The 20,487-nt window shown below is 48.2% G+C and overlaps 1 protein-coding gene across 1 annotated transcript in view; it reads left to right on the forward strand.

The window, feature by feature from the left end:
- The window catches only part of mst1rb (macrophage stimulating 1 receptor b), a 173,931-nt gene extending 156,461 nt beyond the window's left edge, over positions 1-17,470 (forward strand). Inside the window, exons 16-21 of the mRNA XM_072472923.1 lie at positions 1,175-1,255; positions 5,412-5,593; positions 8,479-8,588; positions 11,755-11,920; positions 14,148-14,284; positions 15,052-17,470. Of these exons, the coding sequence (XP_072329024.1) occupies positions 1,175-1,255; positions 5,412-5,593; positions 8,479-8,588; positions 11,755-11,920; positions 14,148-14,284; positions 15,052-15,259 (884 nt within the window). The 3' untranslated portion in view covers positions 15,260-17,470. The remainder of the gene's footprint in view (positions 1-1,174; positions 1,256-5,411; positions 5,594-8,478; positions 8,589-11,754; positions 11,921-14,147; positions 14,285-15,051) is intronic.
- The last annotated feature ends 3,017 nt before the right edge of the window (positions 17,471-20,487 follow it).

Below are 20,487 nucleotides of genomic sequence, written 5' to 3' on the forward strand. Positions count from 1 at the left end.
ACTTCATACCAACGAGGGTCGCCTTGATGACGGGGGCAGTTTAGCTGCTTGGGTGGCGTCCTCTGGTGGCAGACCAGAGGGATTTGAGGCTCGCCCTGTCTCGGTTCAACAGCGGCCACTTCCCGGCATCACGCAGTGGTGGCATTTCGGCCAACTCCATTCTTAATTGAATGTTCATAAAAATTCACCGAGAGAATGCCTCCATTTTGAAATGCTCTCTCTCTCATTTGCCTGCTGTGTGCTGCCTGCTTTCAATCTGGACAGCCTTTCATTAGTCAGCCCGTATGAGAGCCCACCTGCCATCCTTAATTGGGTGGTGAGCATGTCCTCTGGCAATTAGTTGGACACTCTGAGGAAAATCATATTGATTGACTGTTTCTCACAGCGCAGGCTTCTGACCCACAGTTCAGACTGATGGGAAGCCCACAGAGAAACGCCTGCTTTACCTGTCTCTCTGTACCTGCTTGTTTCTCTTGTCTCTCTCTTTACATCAGTCCTTCTTTATTTCTCTCCATCTCTGTATCATTCCAATCAGTGCCAATTCAGGGCGGAAGGGAAAGAGTGCCCCCACGGCACAGGCCCGCCCGCGGATCGGTGGGCCCCGATCGCGGGCCAGGCCACCGTGGGGGCACCCCCCGGGGCCAGATCGCCCCGCGCCCCCCCCAGGACCCCGGGGCCCGCCCACGCCGCCTTGTCCCGCCGTTCAAAAGGTGGTTTAATCCACGCCGGCGGGACAGGCAATTTATCGGCGGGACTTCGGCCCATCCGGGCCGGAGAATCCAGCGGGGGGGCCCGCCAACCGGCGGGGCCCGATTCCCGCCACTGCCGAATATCCGGTGCCGGAGACTTCGGCAACCGGCGGGGGCGGGATTCACGGCAGCCCCCGGCGATTCTCCTACCCGGCAGGGGGTCGGAGAATGACGCCCCTTGTTCAAACCCTTGATGTTGTATTCCCCATTGTTACCAGCTTGCCTTAGTTAAACATCTGTTTGCCATGTTGCTAGGCTCATCAACATATCGAAAGCACTAGTCCCATTACCTTAACCAAGCTGCCCCTGCATTAAATAGAATTTTGTTTCAGTGAACCATCTGGATGGAGAGCCAAAGTGGCATTATTTTTGTGAAGTTTTCAATGCATTGGAAAGAATGTTAAAGTAATGAAATCTCTTTGCAGGGCATTTTGGGCGTGTTTACCACGGGCTGTACAAAGACCAGAACAAGAGGGAAATTCACTGTGCTGTCAAGTCCCTGAATAGTATGTACAAATTTACCATTGGCACACTGACATTGTTCCACATGGTCATTGTTCTATGGCTTTAAAAAAAAAAAAAAAATCTCTTGGTGTTAACATAATAATTGTTTTAGAATTTCTTCCCCTAATTTAGCCCTGATTGCATCACACACCACTCCACAGCCAAGAGGCCAGACATTTGAGCTGTTTTCTTGTCCTGACACATCTACACTGCAATCTGGCTGCTGAGTTATGCAGTGGTCCAAGGTGAACAAACATGGGGCTGGATTCTCCGCTGTCGGGATTCTCCGTTGCGCCGGCAGCCCGGGGATTTTGCGACCGCATGTGGCTGCCCACAATGGGAAACCCCCATTGACCGGCTGGCGAGACAGAGAATCCCGGGGGAGCGCCGCACCAGGGGCTAGATTCTCCATTTCAGGGACTATGTGCCCACACTGTCGTGAAAACTGTGGTCTTTTGCGCCAGAAGAACTGGCATCAAGAGGCCACAGATTCACAGCCTTGCAGGGGGCTAGCAGGCAGCTGTCGGGGAGCTCGCAGCTCCAGCTGCTGATACGGCCCCCGCCCCTCCGGGTAAGAGGCCGCCCATGCGCACGGCAGCGGCCTCCAGTGGCCGCGCTGTGCTCCATGGCGGACTCGGACCGCGGAAATAGTGCCCCTGATCGGCCGATCGCCCGACCCGGACCGCCTGCACAATCAAGGGCCAGTCCTGTATGAGGCCCCCCCTGCACCCCAATTGGCCCGCCCCCGTCTATGGCGGCCGCGGACTGAGTCCGCAGCCGCCACGCGAGTCTCCCGAACGGCAGGACCAGATTAGAAATATGCCGTCGGTACTTCTTCCGGTCGGGGGCGGAGAACAGCGGGGCGGGCCTCAAGCAATGGCCGCAGGTGGTGGATAAGCAGCGCGGGAGTACACCATTTTTCAGGGTGCGGAGAATCGCGGAACTAGCGCCGGTCCCGATTTCATGCATGAAACTGGTTTCTCCAGACTCGATTTTTGCATCAGGGTGCAGAGAATTCAGCCCCAGATTTCTGGTGCAGTGGGACGGAGAATCCCGCCCAAGATTAGTCTTCGGTGCTCTTCAATTTCCCACACTCTATGGATCGAATTGTTCCAAAGCAAAGTGCCTCGCACTCCTTTACTCTCTCACCCTCCGTTCCCATGTCCCCACGGTACGTTCAAGATGGGCAACTCACCTGACATCTACTGAGCTGCTCCTTGTAGACATTTAAAATCAGGAGCAAAAACGTCCCTCCCTAAAGCTACCCGGCCTACGCCTAGTGACGTTAGGACCAATTACCACCCACTCAGAGTCTTGTGTCTGAGCTGCCTCGCTTGGCACATACTCGGGATTAAAAACTGATTCTTGCTCTAAGGGTTCACTACCCTCCATCACGGCTTTCTTTAACGTAATTCATTTGCAATGATGCACGTTCAGTGTAATGCGGATGGATCAGTGTTAAGATATTCTCCTCTTTCTTTCACTCCTAATTAACAATTTTTTCTTCCCTTCATCAACACCACATCTCCTGATAGTTCTATTCCATTTTCTAACCAAGGGAGTAGGCAAACGACTTACATTAAGGCCTTTACAAATGCCACTCATGAGAAAGCCCACCAGATAGTACACAAATGTGGAGATTATATTGCATTTCCAATTTAACCTTCCTCAGTGGACTGACTGACTGAGAATGGGCAGTCAAAGACAGGAGTGAAGATTTTAACTTGGGCTCCAGTCTGTTAGATTGGGTTAAAATCAGGCCCAATGACTTCAAACTCCTTGCAGTTGGCGGAAGTATAAACCTCAGTCCCGGAGGGGGTGTGGTTAAGAGCCTGGCCTAGCTGGGTGTTTGTTCCTTTCAGACCCTTGTATTCCATTTTTGGGAAGAGATATCGTGGGAAGATAGCTCCAAATCCTACCCAATGTGCAGAAGGTATGTTGAGGACAGTTTTTAAGCTACAGAAGAAGGCTGGTTTAGCACACTGGGCTAAATCGCAGGCTTTTAAAGCAGACCAAGGCAGGCCAGCAGCATGGTTCAATTCCCATACCAGCCTCCCCGAACAGGTGCCGGAATGTGGTGACTAGGGGCTTTTCACAGTAACTTCCTTGAAGCCTACTTGTGGCAATAAGTGATTTTCATATCCTTTGGACCATTTGCAATCCAGGATGAGTCCTTTTGAGACCTTCTGATAGCTTCAAATCTTTACTGAATAAGGCACTTGATCCAAAAGGGATTATGTAATCCGAGTGAATCCAATGGGAATCTGTGAGATTTTTAGAATTTTCTTTTTCTCTTCAGTTCATTTGAATTTTGTGAAGTCTTCACTCCACCTCAGAAAGGCCAGTTCTAGCTAGCATGACAACCGCCGATGCACCCTTGCGGACACAGGCAGCTCACTCTGGCTATGCAAATGACTTGACCCCTGCGATTTGGGGAGTATCTTCACCCTCAGCCGACAGTTCCCTGGTGTTGAACTTACGATTCAAAGTCGAGGTATTGAGCATAAAATCGGAGACTTTTTGATGAACCTTTATAAAAATCCTCGTTAGGCCCCAACCAATTTCAGTCACTACATTTCAGGGAGGATGAGAAGGACATTGCGAGGGTGTGGGAGCGATTCACCAACAGTTCCAGGCGTAAGGGACTTTAATGAAATGAAAACCACTTACTGCCACAAGTAGGCTTCAAATGAAGTTACTGTGACAAACCCCTAGCCGCCACATTCCGGCGCCTGTTCGGGGAGGCTGGTACGGGAATTGAACCGTGCTGCTGGCCTGCCTTGGTCTGCTTTCAAAGCCAGCGATTTAGTCCAGTGTGCTAAACCAGCCCAACGACAAGGTTAGGTTGGAGAATCAGCAATTGTTCCCCTTGGAGCAAAGGAGATTTGATAGAGGTGTACAAGATTATGACAGGTCTAGATTAGACAGACAAAAGAAAGCTGTTCCCACTGGCTGATAGAACATAGACGAGGGGACACAGATGTCAGCGTGGCGGCACAGTGGATAGCTCTGCTCCCTCACAGCGCCAGGGTCCCAGGTTCGATTCCCCGCTGGGTCACTGTCTGTGCGGAGTTTTCACTTTCTCCCCGTGACTGCGTGGGTTTCCTCTGGGTGCTCCGGTTTCCTCCCACAGTCTAAAGATGTGCAGGTTATTTTTTTAAATAAATTCAGAGGACCCAACTCATTTTTTCCCAATTAAGGGGCAATTTAGCGTGGCCAGTCCACCTACCCTGCACATCTTTCGGGTAGTGGGGGTGAAACCCACGCTAACACAGGGAGAATGTGCAAACACCACACGGACTGTGAACACGTGTGCAGGTTAGGTGGGATTACAGAGTGGGGGGGGGGGGCCTAGGTAGATGCTCTTTCGGAGAGTCGGTGCAGACTCAATGGCCAAATGGCCTCCTTCTGCACTGTAGGGAGTCTATGATTCTTTATAAGGTTTTTGACAAGATATACGGAGCGGGTGTGATAAAAAACCTTTTTACGCAGTGATTGGTAATGAACTAAACTTCGTCCTCTCTGAAGGTATTGCGAGCAGAATGATTTTGAAAGGACACTGATGGGTACTTGAAATTCACTTGCATGGCACTGACTGGATTGCTCTATAGAGAGCTAGTATGGGCTCGATTGGCTGAATGGCTTCCTTCTGTGGCCAAATGATGCCCTGGTGCTGTATTACCTGCAGGAATGGGGCCCAAGAATCTCCAGGGCAGGGTGCGCAAGCCTCAGTCCAGCTGCTATCTGATAAACGTTTGGTGTGCTGGCACATGTGCAATATGCAAAACCCTCGCCTGAATAAAACAGATTTGCAGGGTGGGATGTTTTGGCCCTTCCCTGGGATCTTCCAGCCCTGCCAAAGGTGGCTTCCCGCGAGGGGTTTCCCGGCGGAGGGACGGGTGAACCGTGCAAAATGCCATAGACCTTGGACAGGACCTGAAGATCTCACCAGCGCCAATGGTGAGCAGCATCCGCTGCTGGAAAACACGTGGGTGGGGGGGCGGGGGGGATCTGGAAAACACGTGGGTGGGGGGGGGGGGGAGCGGGGGGTGGGGGGGGGGGGGAAGCAGGGGGAGTGGGGGGTGGGGTGGGGCAGAGAATTCCGTATCTCTTCTTCATCCAGCATATTTATCCTTGTGTGTTGTGCCGTTTCAACAGGAATTTCAGATGTTGAGGAGGTGGAGCAGTTTTTGAAAGAAGGCATCATCATGAAGGATTTCCACCATGAAAACGTTCTCTCTCTGCTGGGTGTTTTCCTTCCTAAGGAAGGGTTACCGTTGGTAGTATTGCCGTTTATGAAGCATGGCGATCTCCGGCATTTTATCCGTCAGGAGGAGCGTGTAAGTAATGACTAATATTGAACTGTAACAGTCTAAATTGACAGGGTGATGCACGCTGTCCCATCATTTTCAGAAACTGGGGTAATTTTGGCCAAAATGCAAAGAATTTGTGTAATGGGTGGCCAATCTGATATTGACTGTTTTACACGATTGAAATAAGTTAAAACTCCCTACCACTCCTGGTCATGTACATCCAAACTGAAATTTAATTTGCAAATCTCCACTCCCCCCCCCCAAATACAAAATTCTTCCAGTTTATGAATTGCGCTAGGACCATTAACTGAGTTATGGGCAAGAGTTGTTGTCTGTGCCATCGTTGATAAGCGAAGGTTCCAACACAGTATACCTTGTCAATAGTCTCAGTTCATTATTGCTGTTGAGGACAATGTTGTAGAATTCAGCGTTGAACATGCAGCTTCTGATCAGTGCTGCACCCCTATAAATTTAAGATAGAATCAAATGTGCTGCCATCTATAATTCATATGGTCAAGAGGCTCTGATGACTTAGAAAGGGTCACAGGTTTAGGTCTTCATTGGCACTGGTGTCTTGTTACAAATTCCCAGCCATCTGTTAAGTTTGCCTCCTTATCCCTTTACACTGATCTTGTAAAAGGCAAGGTTTTTCTATTTTAAGTTTTTGTAATGTTTGCTTTTCAGTAATGCATTTTTAAATCACCACTCCACTCAGTCTCCGATCTAAACCAGGGGCGAGATTCTCCGACCCCCCCGCCGGGTCGGAGAATCGCCGGGGGCTGGCGTGAATCCCGCCCCCACCGGTTGCCGAAGTCTCCGGCACCGGATATTCGGCGGGGGCGGGAATCGCGGCGCGCCGGTTGGCGGCCCCCCCCGCTCGATTCACCGGCCCAGATGGGCCGAAGTCCCACCGGGGTAAATTAAACCACCTACCTTACCGGCGATACAAGGAGGCGCGGGCGGGCTCCGGGGTCCTGGGGGGGGCGCGGGGCGATCTGGCCCCGGGGGGTGCCCCCACGGTGGCCTGGCCCGCGATCGGGGCCCACCGATCCGCGGGCGGGCCTGTGCCGTGGGGGCACTCTTTACCTTCCGCCTCCGCCACGGTCTCCACCATGGCGGAAGCAGAAGAGACTCCCTCCAATGCGCATGCGCGGGAATGCCGTCAGCGGCGGACATCGCGCCGTTTCCGGAGAATTTCGCCCCAGATGTCTCAGTGAAGGCTCACATCCTAATCTTAATGGAAGGGAAGGCAGCTGGAACTCATTCAGGGACAGTCCCCCCACACTTCCTCATGGCCGACATAGACTGGCAGGGAGAGTTAATGCCATAGTGGAATCCAGAGCCTTGTGATCCATACAGTGCAGAAAGAGGCCATTCGGCCCATCAAGTCTGCACCGACCCTTCGGAGGAGCACTCCACTCGCTTTACCCCATAACCCCAGCTAACCTTTGGACACTAAATGGGCAATTTTAGTGTGGTCAATCAACCTAACCTGCACTTCTTTGGACTGTGGGAAGAAACCAGAGTACCCGGAGGAAACCCACGCAGACATGGGGAGAAAGTACAAACTCCAGACAAACCCCCAAGACCAGAATTGAACTCGGGTCCCTGGCGCTGTGAGGCAGCAGTACTAACCATTGTGCCACCACACGGATTTCCTTCCCTAAAGGACAGTAATGAAACAAGTAGGATTTTACAATAATATTCCAGATTTATTAATTAAATTAAAATTAAAAATTTCACCAGCCACCCGTCAACATGAGATTTGAACCCATGCCTTGGTCACCAGTTTACTAGCCCAGAAACAATACCACTATGCCACCATTTCCCTTTGGCTGATGCTCTGAGGACATGGGTTCCAAATCCTACCACGGCAGCGGTTGGAATTTGAATTCAATAAATGAATCTGGAAATGAAATCTAGGCCGGGATTTTCCGGCCCCGCCTGCCAACGGATCTTCCAATCCCGCTAACAGTCTTTTGTCCGGCCTGCCGCATGCATCATGTTGGGGTCCGGAAAAAGCTCGGACCATGAAACTATCATTGATTGTTGCAAAGACCCATCTGGTTCACTAATGTCCGTTAGGGAAGGACATCTGCTGTCCTTACCTGGTCTGGTCTACATGTGACCCCACAGTAATGTGGTTGGCTCTTAACTTCCTTGCGAAATGTTCAGTTCGAGGGACATTGGGAATTGGCTTTTCCAGAGATACCCACATCCTATGAAAGAATGAACAGCCTCCCGTACCAGCCTCCCCGAACAGCCGCCGGAATGTGGTGACTAGGGGCTTTTCACAGTAACTTAATTTGTAGCCTACTTGTGACAATAAGTGATTTTCATTTCATTTCAACATGGAACATATAGTGCAGAAGGAGGCCATTTGGCCCATCGAGTCTGCACCGACCCACTTAAGCCCTCACTTCCACCCTATCCCCGTAACCCAATAGCCCCTCCTAACCTTTTTTTGGACACTAAGGGCAATTTAGCATGGCCAATCCACCTAACCTGCACGTCTTTGGACTGTGGGAAGAAACCGGAGCACCCGGACGAAACCCACACACACACAGTGAGGACGTGCAGACTCCGCACAGACAGTGACCCAGTGGGGAATCGAACCTGGGACCCTGGCGCTGTGAAGCCACAGTGCTAGCCACTTGTGCTATCGTGCTGCCCCAAAATGAAGGAAAGAAAATTATGGGGGACTACAAAACAGAAACTCTAGCTCCAATCCTCATCAACCATGGCATCGAGGGAAAGTAGAGGTGAAAATAGATAGTTAACAAAAGTCCTAATAATAGCCATTATTGGATTGGCATTGATGCAGGGTTACAGACGGGTGGTCTGTATCCATTGATTCTATTGGGCATTGATTCTGATGGCAGCTGTTTGTATTTTTCCTGTTTCATGTACAGAATCCAACAGTGAAAGATTTAATAGGCTTTGGGCTACAGGTTGCCAAAGGAATGGAATATCTCGCACTAATGAAGTTTGTTCATAGAGATCTCGCAGCGAGAAATTGCATGTAAGTATATTTGTAAATGATCATGTTGGACGTTCATTGTACGGGGAGGGATACCATCTTCTGAAGGGCAACTAGGGATGGGAAATTATTGCTGATCTAACCAGCAACGCCTGCATCTCGTAAATTAATTTTAAAAAAGTTTACAATTGATTTTGAAATCCGCTCCCCTTAACCAGCACGGTAGCATTGTGGATAGCACAATTGCTTCACAGCTCCAGGGTCCCAGGTTCGATTCCAGCTTGGGTCACTGTCTGTGCGGAGTCTGCACATCCTCCCCGTGTGTGCGGGGGTTTCCTCCGGGTGCTCCGGTTTCCTCCCACAGTCCAAAGATGTGCAGGTTAGGTGGATTGGCCATACTAAATTGCCCTTAGTGTCCAAAATTGCCCTTAGTGTTAGATGGGGTTACTGGGTTATGGGGATAGTGTGGGGGTATGGATCTTGGGTAGGGTGCTCTTTCCAAGAGCCAGTGCAGACTCGGTGGGCCGAATGGCCTCCTTCTGCACTGTAAATTCTATGATAAAACCTCTCTCGTGCACCCTTTCTTACATGGTCTCTGGGTGAATGAGGTTTACAAAATGAGAATCGGGCATTCAATACTTTATCGTTTCTAAAACAACAATAACACAGGGCTTCTTTCATTAACCGAGTCGGTAAAGGCACCGGCAAGAACAGATCCAGACAAATTGGAAGTCTCTAGGTCTTTACTGAATTCGCCAATCTTGTTGAGTTGTGAATTTGGCTGCCTTCAATTAACTTCAACATCACGGGCCAATAGAGGGGGAATCCAGATTGCTGTAAATACATGGGAGCAGGACAGCATTAGGCTCAACTGGGATGTCTTTCTGATTAAATAGTTTACCATCACTTACTTCCTAATCTCCTTGTGCAAGTTTAAAAAATAAAAATCTAGAGTACTCAATTCATTTTTTCCAATTAAGGGGCAATTTAGTGTGGCCAATCCACCTACCCTGCACATCTTTTGGGTTGTGGGGGCGAAACCCACGCAAACACGGGGAGAATGTGCAAACTCCACACGGACAGTGACCCAGAGCCGGGATTGAACCTGGGACCTCGGCGCCGTGAGGCAGCAGCACTAACCACTGCACCACCGTGCTACCCTCCTTGTACAAGTTAGCAGACACCCTTGGGAAACAGCGAAGATCCTTGACTCTCCGAGAAAAAGAGAGAAAATTAGCTGAGGAACAAAAAAATAATGTCTAACCCTTCCAAAGTAAATTTTTTTTATTGCAATTATCACTTTTTTAAAATAAATGTAGAGTACCCAATTATTTTTTCCAATTATCATAGAAGGTTATCATAGGTTAAAATAGAATTTACAGTGCAGAAGGAGGCCATTCGGCCCATCGAGTCTGCACCGGCTCTTGGAATGAGCACCCTACCCAAGGTCAACACCCCCACCCTATCCCCATAACCCAGTAACCCCACCCAACACTAAGGGCAATTTTGGACACTAAGGACAATTTATCATGGCCAATCCACCTAACCTGCACATCTTTGGACTGTGGGAGGAAACCGGAGCACCCGGAGGAAACCCACGCACACACAGAGGATGTGCAGACTCCGCACAGACAGTGACCCAAACCGGAATCGAACCTGGGACCCTGGAGCTGTGAAGCAATTGTGCTATCCACAATGCTACCGTGCTGCCCTTAAGGGGCAATTTTAGCAAGGCCACTCCACCTACTCTGCACATCTTTTGGGGTTATGGGGGTGAGACCCAGGCAGACACGCGGAGAATGTGCAAACTCCACATGGACAGTGACCCGGGGTTGGGATCGAACCCGGGTCCTTGGCAGTGTGAGGCAGCAGTGCTAACCACTGCACCACCATGCTACCCCTGCAATGATCACTTTTGAACATGAGATCAACATCAGATAGTTGATGAAATTGGGTTATAATGGTGTTTCCTGTGAGTTTTAAAGGTGCAGAGTGGTCATGTCGATGGACGGGTAATCCCCATGGGTTCAGATCCCACCAAGGCAGATGGTGGAATTTGAATTCAATTAATAAATGCAAAATACAGTCTCAGTAATGGCAACCATGAAACTATCGCCAATTGTCCTTAAAAACTCACCTGGCTCATTGATGCCCTAAGGAAATCTGCCAACCTTCCCTGGTCTGGCCTCCATCTGACTCCAGATCGGCAGCAAAGTGGTCACCTGTAAAATGGTGCAGCAAGTCGCTCAGTCCAAGGGCAATTGGTGACGCTCACTGCCATGTAAAAGAAAAAAACAAAAAGAATCTCGCGTTCAGGGCACTGGAGTTTGACAAGGTCAATTTATGTACATGAATGAAAAGAATACTTGTATTTACATTTTTCACACCCACTGGGTGTCGCAAAGCACTTTAGAGCCAATTAAATACTTTTTGAAGTGTGGTCACTGTTACAAAGTAGGAAATGGGACAGCCAATTTGTGCACAGCAAGCTCCCACAAACAGCAATGTCTTAATGACCAAATAATCTATTTTTGTGATGGCGACTGTCGAATAAATATTGGCCAGGGCACCAGGGATAATTCACCTGCTTGCCTTTAAAATAGTGTCATGGGATCTTTTATATTCACTTCAGAACCAGACAGGGTGCAGGTTCAACACCTCATCTGAAGACCAGCACCTCTGGCGGTGCAGCACCCCCTCAATACTGGAGGTGTTGACTTTTGCACTCCAGTCATTGTGGGCAGGTTAGCTCAGTTAGCTAGGTGGCTAGCGTGTGGTACAGCAGTATGGGTTCAAATCCCATACCAGCTGTGGTAGTTCGCAAAGGTCTACCTCGTGGCCTTGCCCTGCACACACTCTCTATAACGGAGAGAGAAGCTTATGGTTCCTTGTAGACTTAACCAAATGACCTGTAATGGAATTTAAGCCTTGATGATTCCGAAGCTAGAAATGCTACAAATTGCGCCACATGCAATCAATAATGAGATTTTCAGCATCAAGTCCAGGTATTGGATATGTTTCCTCCTCTGTTGATCCCTCTCAAATGAGCTAACTTGCCGAGGAAAAGTAAGGGCGGATCAATTTTTGAAATGGATGGGATTTTTGTTTAGGGATTGACTTGCTACTGAAATGTTCCTTTCGGATTTCCTGTTTATAGAGTGAGAGCTGATCCACACAGTTGGCTTGTGCTTTACTTTGAATGTTCTAGGCTGGATGAGACCTATGTGGTGAAGGTGGCAGACTTTGGAATGGCACGGGATGTGTTGGACAAGGAATATTACAGCATTCAGGATCACCGGAAAGCCAAGCTACCTGTGAAATGGATGGCACTCGAAAGCTTGCAGACTCAAAAATTCACCACTAAATCTGACGTGGTAAGTATTTAGATATTGTACTGGACACTTTCCAGCTTGTAATAGTCATTCTTTATATCATAGACCCACACGGCTGGGTGTACTTTTACATAAGGGCTGTGATTTTCTCCCCCTGCACTACCCCCAATGTGGTGGGAATCGTAGCGGGCGGGTTGGAAAATTCAACAGAGCAGCCAGTTGACTTCAGGTGGCAATTTCTGGTCCCATGTTAGGTAGGACTGGAAAATCACGGCCAAAGTTTTTATTTTCTCCTCACCAAACTGGGGTTGAGGGTGACATGCTTGATGTCGTCTACATGCCATTAAAGAAAAAAAACGAGGCACGGGGGCAGAGCGGTACAGTGGTTAGCACTGCTGCCTCACGGCACCAGGGACCCGGTTCGATCCCGGCCTGGGATGACTGCCCATGTGGAGTTTGCACTTTCTCCTCATGTCTGCGTGAGTTTCCTCCGGATGCTCTGGTTTCCTCCCCACAGTCCAAAGCTGTGCAGATTAGGTGGGGTTACGATGATAGTGCGGGGGAGTGGGCCTTGTTAGGGTGCTCTCTCAGAGGGTCTGTGCAGACATAATGGGCCGAATGGCCTCTTTCTGCACTGTAGGAATTCTATGGTTCTGTGGTAAGTTCATGTGGCCAGGCTCGCACGAATGCTACCTAGCCACCAGCACTGCACTGTGACAGAACTGAAATAATCAACATGCTGTGTCTTTGGATGTTTTATCACATAAAAGGCACTGTACGGTCGGGGAAGATGGTAGCATAATGTTAATGCCACTGGACAAGTAATCCAGAGGCCCAGATTATTGCTCTGGGGACATGGGTTCAAATCCCACCACGGCAGCTGGTAAAATGTATGTTCAATTAATAAAATTTGGAATTAAAAGTTACTCTCAGTAATGGGTGACCAGGAAGCTATCATTGATTGTTGTGGAAAAAAACCATGTGGTTCACTAATATCCTTGAGGGAAGGAAATCTGCAGTCCTTCCCTGGTCTGGCCTACAGGTGACTCCAGACTCCATATGTTGACTCTCAACTGCCCCTCTGAGATGGCCTAGACAGCTACTTCGTTCAGGGGCAATTAGGGACGGGCGGCAAATACTGGTCTCGCCAGCTCCACCCACATCGCATGAAAGAGGGAATGAATAAAGAAGTTGCTTGTCCTTGTGTCGGGGATCAGTGCTGTGAGTCTGTGTTTGCTCATCATGAAACAGCAACAAGCTGGATGTCTGAGATTGCAGCCTGGGGCTTCCTCCTGATAATGTCCGACGTTGTGCAATGTGCTAGTCTTGTAAAGCGACTCCGTGTCACACACCATTCCCCAATTGAAATGGTGGGTGAATGAGCTGCTTCCAAGTCGCCTGGCAGCACTTCAACGATGATTCCTTGGAGAGTGGAAAGAAGAGAACCACAATCTGTACTTTCCCTCCTGGCTCCCCGAGGAATCCAGTAAACTCCATGGGCAGCATTACTGGAAAAGCTCTACTTTTATTCCCGGGATCGCATGGTATTTTACTGGCGTGTTGAGGTTTCTGATTCCATTTACTCGTCCATGAAACCACAAACCTGTTCCTTTGCTATTTGCAGACTCAAGTAAAGACCTATAGATGTAATGCGCAATGAGCGTGACCACACATCCACCGACTCTGCCATGATATCATAGTCACAGCATAGATGTGGGTCGCAATGAGTTTGCATTTCATAGAAACATGGAAAGTCTAGAGGCTGCCAAAACTGTTGACCAGCCTAGTCTGCCTTTGCAAATGGCAAATGCCCAATTTGACCTCGGGGAAATCGAAGCGACTTGCCCCTCTAACCTCCCTTGTTCAACCCTTCGAAAGATCTATCAACTTCCCAATGAAGCAATTGGAAACTTCTAATTGTGTTTCTTTTGCCTTTGCTAAATCGACTGAACCTGTGCAGAAAATGTTTGTGCAAAATTCCATGGTGAAAATCATGAACCTAATAGTTCACTAAACTGAATGGGTTTATAGCCGTTGACGTGACACCTACAGGACTTATGCACAAACATGTTAACTGACACACGACCTGAAGAAATTAAATCCCTAAATATATTTTAAATTGCATTGTAGAATGTTGGAAGAATGGCATTGGGTTCGAGGGTCAAACCTCATTTATGTTATCCACACCATTGGAATCCATTTTAATGAGTGCGACTTTGTAATTTCTGCAAATATTTACAGATTAATCTGTTGGCATTGTTGTGTTTAGTGGTCCTTTGGCGTGTTGCTGTGGGAGCTGCTAACTCGAGGGGCACCACCCTACCCAGAGATAGATCCCTATGATGTTACCAGATACTTGTTAAAGGGGAGAAGATTGCCTCAACCAGAATACTGCCCGGATGAACTGTGAGTGCTTCATACATGGGGAAGGGGAGAGGGGGGGAGGGAGAGGAGGGAGTGAGTAGAAGGGGAAGGAAAGGGGGAGGGAGGCGAGAGGCAGGGAGAGGGAGGAGAGGGGGAAGGAGAGCTACTGGACAGGGGAGCATCCAGAGAGAAGAGAGGACATCAATATCTGTGCTGAACTATAGATACACAATGGAATAATTGTGAAGCAGAATGTCACGGTAGCACAGTGGTTAGCACTGTTGCTTCATAGCATCAGGACCCTGGGTTCAATTCCCAGCTTGGGTCACTCTGTGTGGCATCTGCACGCTCTCCCCGTGTCTGCGTGGGTTTCCTCCAGGTGTTCCGGCCTCCTCCCACAGTCCAAGGACGTGCAGGTTAGGTGGATCAGCCATGCTAAATTGCCCCTTTGTGTCCAAAAGGTTAGGTAGGGTTACTGGGTTACGGGGATAGGGAGGAGGTGTGGGCTTAAGTAGGGTGCTCTTTCCAAGGGCCGGTGCAGACTTGATGGGCCGAATGGCCTCCTTCTGCACTGTAAATTCTATGATTCTACGATTCCTCTGCTGCTGAATTTGGTAAATGGATATTCACCTGTTTAATACAGCTGTAGGTCTGTGAGCTTGCAGGGGATAATGGAATTGGGACTGTTTGGCAGGAATGTGGTCTGAATGCTCCGGTACACAGCATTCCCATACTGAAATCCAAATGAGCTACAGATACAATGTGACCCACAGGCCGTGCTTGATTTTAATAACCTCTCCCTTGTCCAGGTTTGACATCATGCTCCGCTGTTGGGATCCAAAGCCCGAAATGCGTCCAAAATTTACTGAAATTGTTTATGAAATCGAAACAATTCAATCGATGTTGGAAGGAGAACATTACATCAACTTGAAAGTAAATTATGTGAATTTGGGGAACAACCAGCCTTATCCGGAAATGGACACTGCTGATGATGCACTAAATCTGGATTCAGACTGATTACTTGATGCTGCACTTGCTGCTCAAAACATTGACTTGAAGTTTAGGAGAATGCTGTCTTTAAACACAACGGAGGTCATTCCTGCAATTGAGTTACTATTTCTCCCTCGGTGCCTTCCCTCTGTAACCTGTCTCTGCTAATTCCTGTGGTCAGGGAAACCTGTAGGAAAGGACATGGGTCTCCTAAGTTGTTCATGCACCTTGGCAACCAATACTTCTTTCCATGGGCAATTAATGGTCCCATGCAAACCCAGGTAGTAATTATGTTTTTCCTTTAGGCAAGGTAGAGGCTGGTGGCTTTTCTCATTATCAGCGACAACTTGTACCTATATAGCATCTCCACAAAGTTGCAACATTTCTGTAGGCGATTCACAGGAGCATTGCCAAAAAGTTTTGACACTGAGCCACATAAAGAGATATTCAGGTAGATGACCAAATGCTTTGTCAAAGCGGTAGGTTTGAAGGAGTGTCTTAAAGGGGAGAAATAGATGCAACAAAGGCAGAGAGGTTTAGGGAAGGAATTCCAGAGGTTAAGGCCTTGGCAGCTGAAAGCATGGTCTCCAATGGCGGAGCAATTAAAATTGGGAATGCTCAAAAGTCCAGAATTGGAGGAGCGCAGACATCTCGGAGGGGTGTTCGGCTGGTGGAGCTTCCAAACGTCGGGAGGATCGAAACTGCGATGGGGTTGAAAAGAAGGATGAGAATTCTAAAACCGAGTCATTGCTTGACTGAATGCCTGTGTAAATCAAATGTCGTCTTTCGTAACATAATCTTACCAAGAATGCTGAGATGCAACGAGGCAATAGCGCGAAGAAACCACTGCAGTTGTTTGCCCGTGGAATCACCGACAACAAAAGGAACATTGCAGGAAAAGTGAGGAATTGCAAAATGATGTCCATGATTATAGGTGGAGGTTTTCTACCTGATATAGTGAAACAGGAATTGGCTTTTATGCAGGGGATTGCCTCCACCCAAAGGACAACGTGAGCAAAAAACAAAGTTCTGTTCATCAACTTGGCTTCCATTAATGTTTCCTTTTCAGTGTTTAAATTCAGTTTACCATTCTGCGCAGGCAACCAGCGATGAAACATTCACCAGATACTGTTCTCTTGATGAAACATTTTGTTGTCAATTAAAAAGTCTTTAGGTGAAAAATGTATGCTACCAGCAAAAAGCTGCTTTGTTTTATAACGGTACTGGTATTAGATATTCATGAAATTGGAGAGCATCACTGTACCTGAATACGTAAGAGAGGCCATTTGTCAATAAGATTTTAACAAAGAAGAAAACTAACATTTGCATTTTACTTTCCCACGATGGCTAACTGGACGGCAGACCTGAACTTAAGGCTGAGGTGGTGGACTGGCCATTTAGTCCATCAGATGTTAATCTCTGTGCTAGCAGGTAGCTTTTTACTCTAGCATCTAACCTTCTCTGGGGGCGGGGGGGGGAGGATATTCCACACCGCCACGCGGGGCATTTTCGACGCCCGCCCCTGTCGACGGGGTTTCCCGTTGTCCATACACTCCGCCGTAGGCAGGACCGGAAAATCGCGCCAGCGGAAACGGCCGTAAATTCCCGCCCACTGAGTATTCCTTTTTGATTGGCCGGTGTGACATTAGGCATTTTGTTCTTCCCTGTACATTTTTCAATGTTTGCCTTTTTGTGCCAGGGTGTATATTAAAACGATGTTCTCACGGAACAAGAAGAAAAGTCACGTTTGAATTCGCTCCTGTTGAATGTATAACTCTTTAGCCAGGAGATGTTCATGCTCCATTTAGGAGTTTACTAAATTGCAGATAAACTGCGACATTTGCTCATTTGTGTCCCCCAGCAAATCAATCTAAGAAGCCAGGTAAAATACCCAACCAAAACCTAATCATTACTAAGATGTCTCCAGATTTAACTGGACAATGAGCTCATTGGACTGTATTCAGCATCAGAGGAGTGGATAATTGCAGAAGTGTTTTTGTATTTAAATGTTCAAGAGTTGCATGGGATGGGAGTGAAGGAGAAGTAGTTTGAACAATTCAGAACCTGTTCGGGGATGATATTATACTCAGAATCAAGTCTGGAGTTGATGGAATTAATAATCAGATTGTACAACTGGTGAAATTCTTTAATAGTGAAAACGTGTACAGGCTGTCACTGTACAGCATTTATTTTTGTAGATTTTTGTATTTTTTAAATTATAATAATTTCAGCCTGCAATTCAGCTCCTTGAATGCTTAATGGATTTGAATGAAAATTCTTTATTTGGTGTTTAAGAGAGTCGGGGACCTGTTTAAAAGAAATGGGTCGATTCCTCTGTCCAAATGGTGGATGAAGCTTCTGTGAACTACTGCGTGAAGAGTCTAATTCTCTGGCACTTGCGTCAGAGACAGGTTTTGATGAAACAAAAGGCTACTTTTGCCTGAATGAAGTCTATCAGAGGAATTATGAAAACTTCACAACGTATTCCTGCTTGGGTCCTTGCCAGTTTGTAAACCCAAGGTTTGTAAACATCAAAGAGGGCAAAATTTCATGGGTGAGAATTTGGACTCCTTTGTGCCTGTATTTTAGGGACCCGGAGGATCTCTAGGGCTCTGAAATGTTGTTGGCAGCAGGTGGGCACATGTTTAGGCTGAATTGCTTCGGACGCCATATTCACGAGGGCATTAGTCAGGACCAGAATTCTGAGATCTGGCAGGTCATGGCATCAATCAATGTGCAACACCAATCTGATGCCAGCAATGCCATTTTGGAGTTCAACACCTCAGCTAACGCCCACCTTAACCTTGCACAGTTGAACTCGTGCCCAGCAGCAGTAAGGACTTCATTGCCAAGCTCCCTGAACAACTAATTGCAGGTTAGTTGAGGGTTGATCTTTGTCAGGTTATTGTTTCGATTCTGCAAGGGTTTGCTGCTTTCCATTGCTGTTTCAAGCTGCAAAGGTCCACTGGATGTGGCGAGGCAGGTACTGAAGGAGCTTCTGCTGACTTTTAGACTTTTGCACAAACCGGTTATGTCACGAGTGTATGTGTTATAATGATACAGACACCAATCCCTCTTAAGGGATCGTGTAAACACGTGGGTTAATCTATTTAAACGGGGCATATAAGAATGTATATGTGGACAGAAAACTTGAAGACATGAGCAGCAGAGCTATGTACTCTGCTCACAAGCCAAAGTGAAACAGAGTGTGATTCACGATTCACATGGCACACTTCCCCTCGAGTGATGGCATGCTGCAATCTTAAAAGGCATATTCCAGAAGCTGTTCCTAGATTGGGTCCAGTAGCATGTATCCTCTTGGAATAGAGTATGATTTGGAGAATGAACAGAGGCCAGGAATGAAACAGAACGCAGCGGGACAAACGGCTGGAGGAGGGGGGGAAGGGAGGGAGCAGGAGAAGGGTAGGAGCCCTAATCGACCCTGGGCCTTCGGGAGTAGGACTCCTACCTGAACCTCATGCGGAATGATGTGTGAGACCAAAGACATCGTCATTGAAAGCTACCATTTGATGCAGCCACAATGGCAACCTCAGAGGACCACCTTTCCAGGTGATGATGGGGATGAACCTTTATGTGTTTGCATCTTTCCAGTGTGCAGGTGGCTTTGCCAAGGTTGTCCACTTTCCCATGGTGCAAGGCGACAGTGACTGCACACTGATGGCTTTGCAGCACCGCACGTCAACTCAGAGCGGTGCCACATCTGAAAGCCATTCCAGTCCTTTGCTGCCGAGCTGGTGTATAATCACGGGCAGTGAACCAAGCAGGTCAATGGCCAATATTCTGGCAGCAGTCATGATGCCTTGATCTCCGTGGCAATCCGTTGCACTACCACTGTGCACCAAAATGTGGCGAGGGAGGGAAAGCTTTCTGCTGATGGCTTCATGGCATCCATTCGGTGAAAGCTGAGGTACGAGATGTGATAGTGCAGTCCCTTGGTGTGCTGAAATAACACGTCTGTTGCCTGGGTCACACTGGAGGAGCTTTGCAGTGCTCAGCAGATTGGATATCAAGATTTGTGGCGGTATCAAATGTAGTCAGTCCTAGCCATGGGGTATATGGCAAGCAATTGAGGAACATGAGGAGGAAGGGAATTGAAACAGCCATGTTCTGGCCAGAACTCATTGCAATACTAGCAACAAGGACCTAAATTCCCCATTTGCCGACAGTCCTACACCATCCCACACCACCCACCTGTCACACCGCTGGGCCACAGATAAATGCTATCAGAAAATCCCAACCAAATCTACAAATGAAATCATGCATTCAGAATTCAACTCAACACCCTTGGCATAGTGCCTGTCCTCCAGGTGTGTTTGCTTGTCCTTGTGCTCCTATGTTGTGTTCCCCTGACGGCTGCAATATGGCTGATGGGGTGATTGCTGATGGCCAACCTGGAGTGACTACAGGTCTAGACGCCCTGGCTATGCACTGCACCATCTTGACATGGGCAGCAGCAGCCTTCTCTGACCAACCGACAGTCAAAATAACAAGGGCAGTAGTTGAATTCATCTCTCCCGAGCCCGGGCCTCTGGATTCCTGGTCCAGTGACAATACCACTAGACCCCCATCACCCCAGATGAGGTATCAGCATACCATCATCTTTAATGGGTTCAGTCCTGCTATTGGACATGGCCTCACCAATGGTCATCCCAATAATGACCACTGTTGTCTTTCCCATGCGGGGTTAGGACCTGTTCCCCCCCTATCTTCTGCTGCCCCAGTTGAGTGCTACCTAGCTCTGCAAGAGCGAGGATTTAGTGCAATCAGTCAGGGTGATTTGACTGTCGTGGTTGAATAGTTGGTAGCTTGTGGAAACCATGTAATGTAAGCCTGAACTCGCATTCTCCTAGTTTGTGTCATTCCTCACTACTGCCCAGGTTAGAGTCACCTCCTGCATCACTGCCAGCACCTGCTCCAGCCACAGTAGACCTCCGGTCTTGCTTCAAGTAGTGCTGGCCATTCACGATATTGTCCTCCTGATGATGCATCCAGCCACTCAAAAGCATGGCTTATTCTGGGCAGATACTGAACTGATTGAAATAAGCAGGGAACATTTGCAATGCTGCCTTCATTTGCAATCGATGTGTCCAGGTTAATCGCAAGCACAATCCTCATGACTGTTTTGGGGGCCAATCAAGCTTAATCCCCGAATGATTTCAAAGCTGACCTGACCAATGTGTGGGACAAATGAGACGAGGAATTCGCCTTTGGAGCAGAGTCGAGCAGTGAACAAA

This window comes from Scyliorhinus torazame, chromosome 13 (assembly GCF_047496885.1).
Source record: "Scyliorhinus torazame isolate Kashiwa2021f chromosome 13, sScyTor2.1, whole genome shotgun sequence".
NCBI classification, from domain to species: domain Eukaryota; kingdom Metazoa; phylum Chordata; class Chondrichthyes; order Carcharhiniformes; family Scyliorhinidae; genus Scyliorhinus; species Scyliorhinus torazame.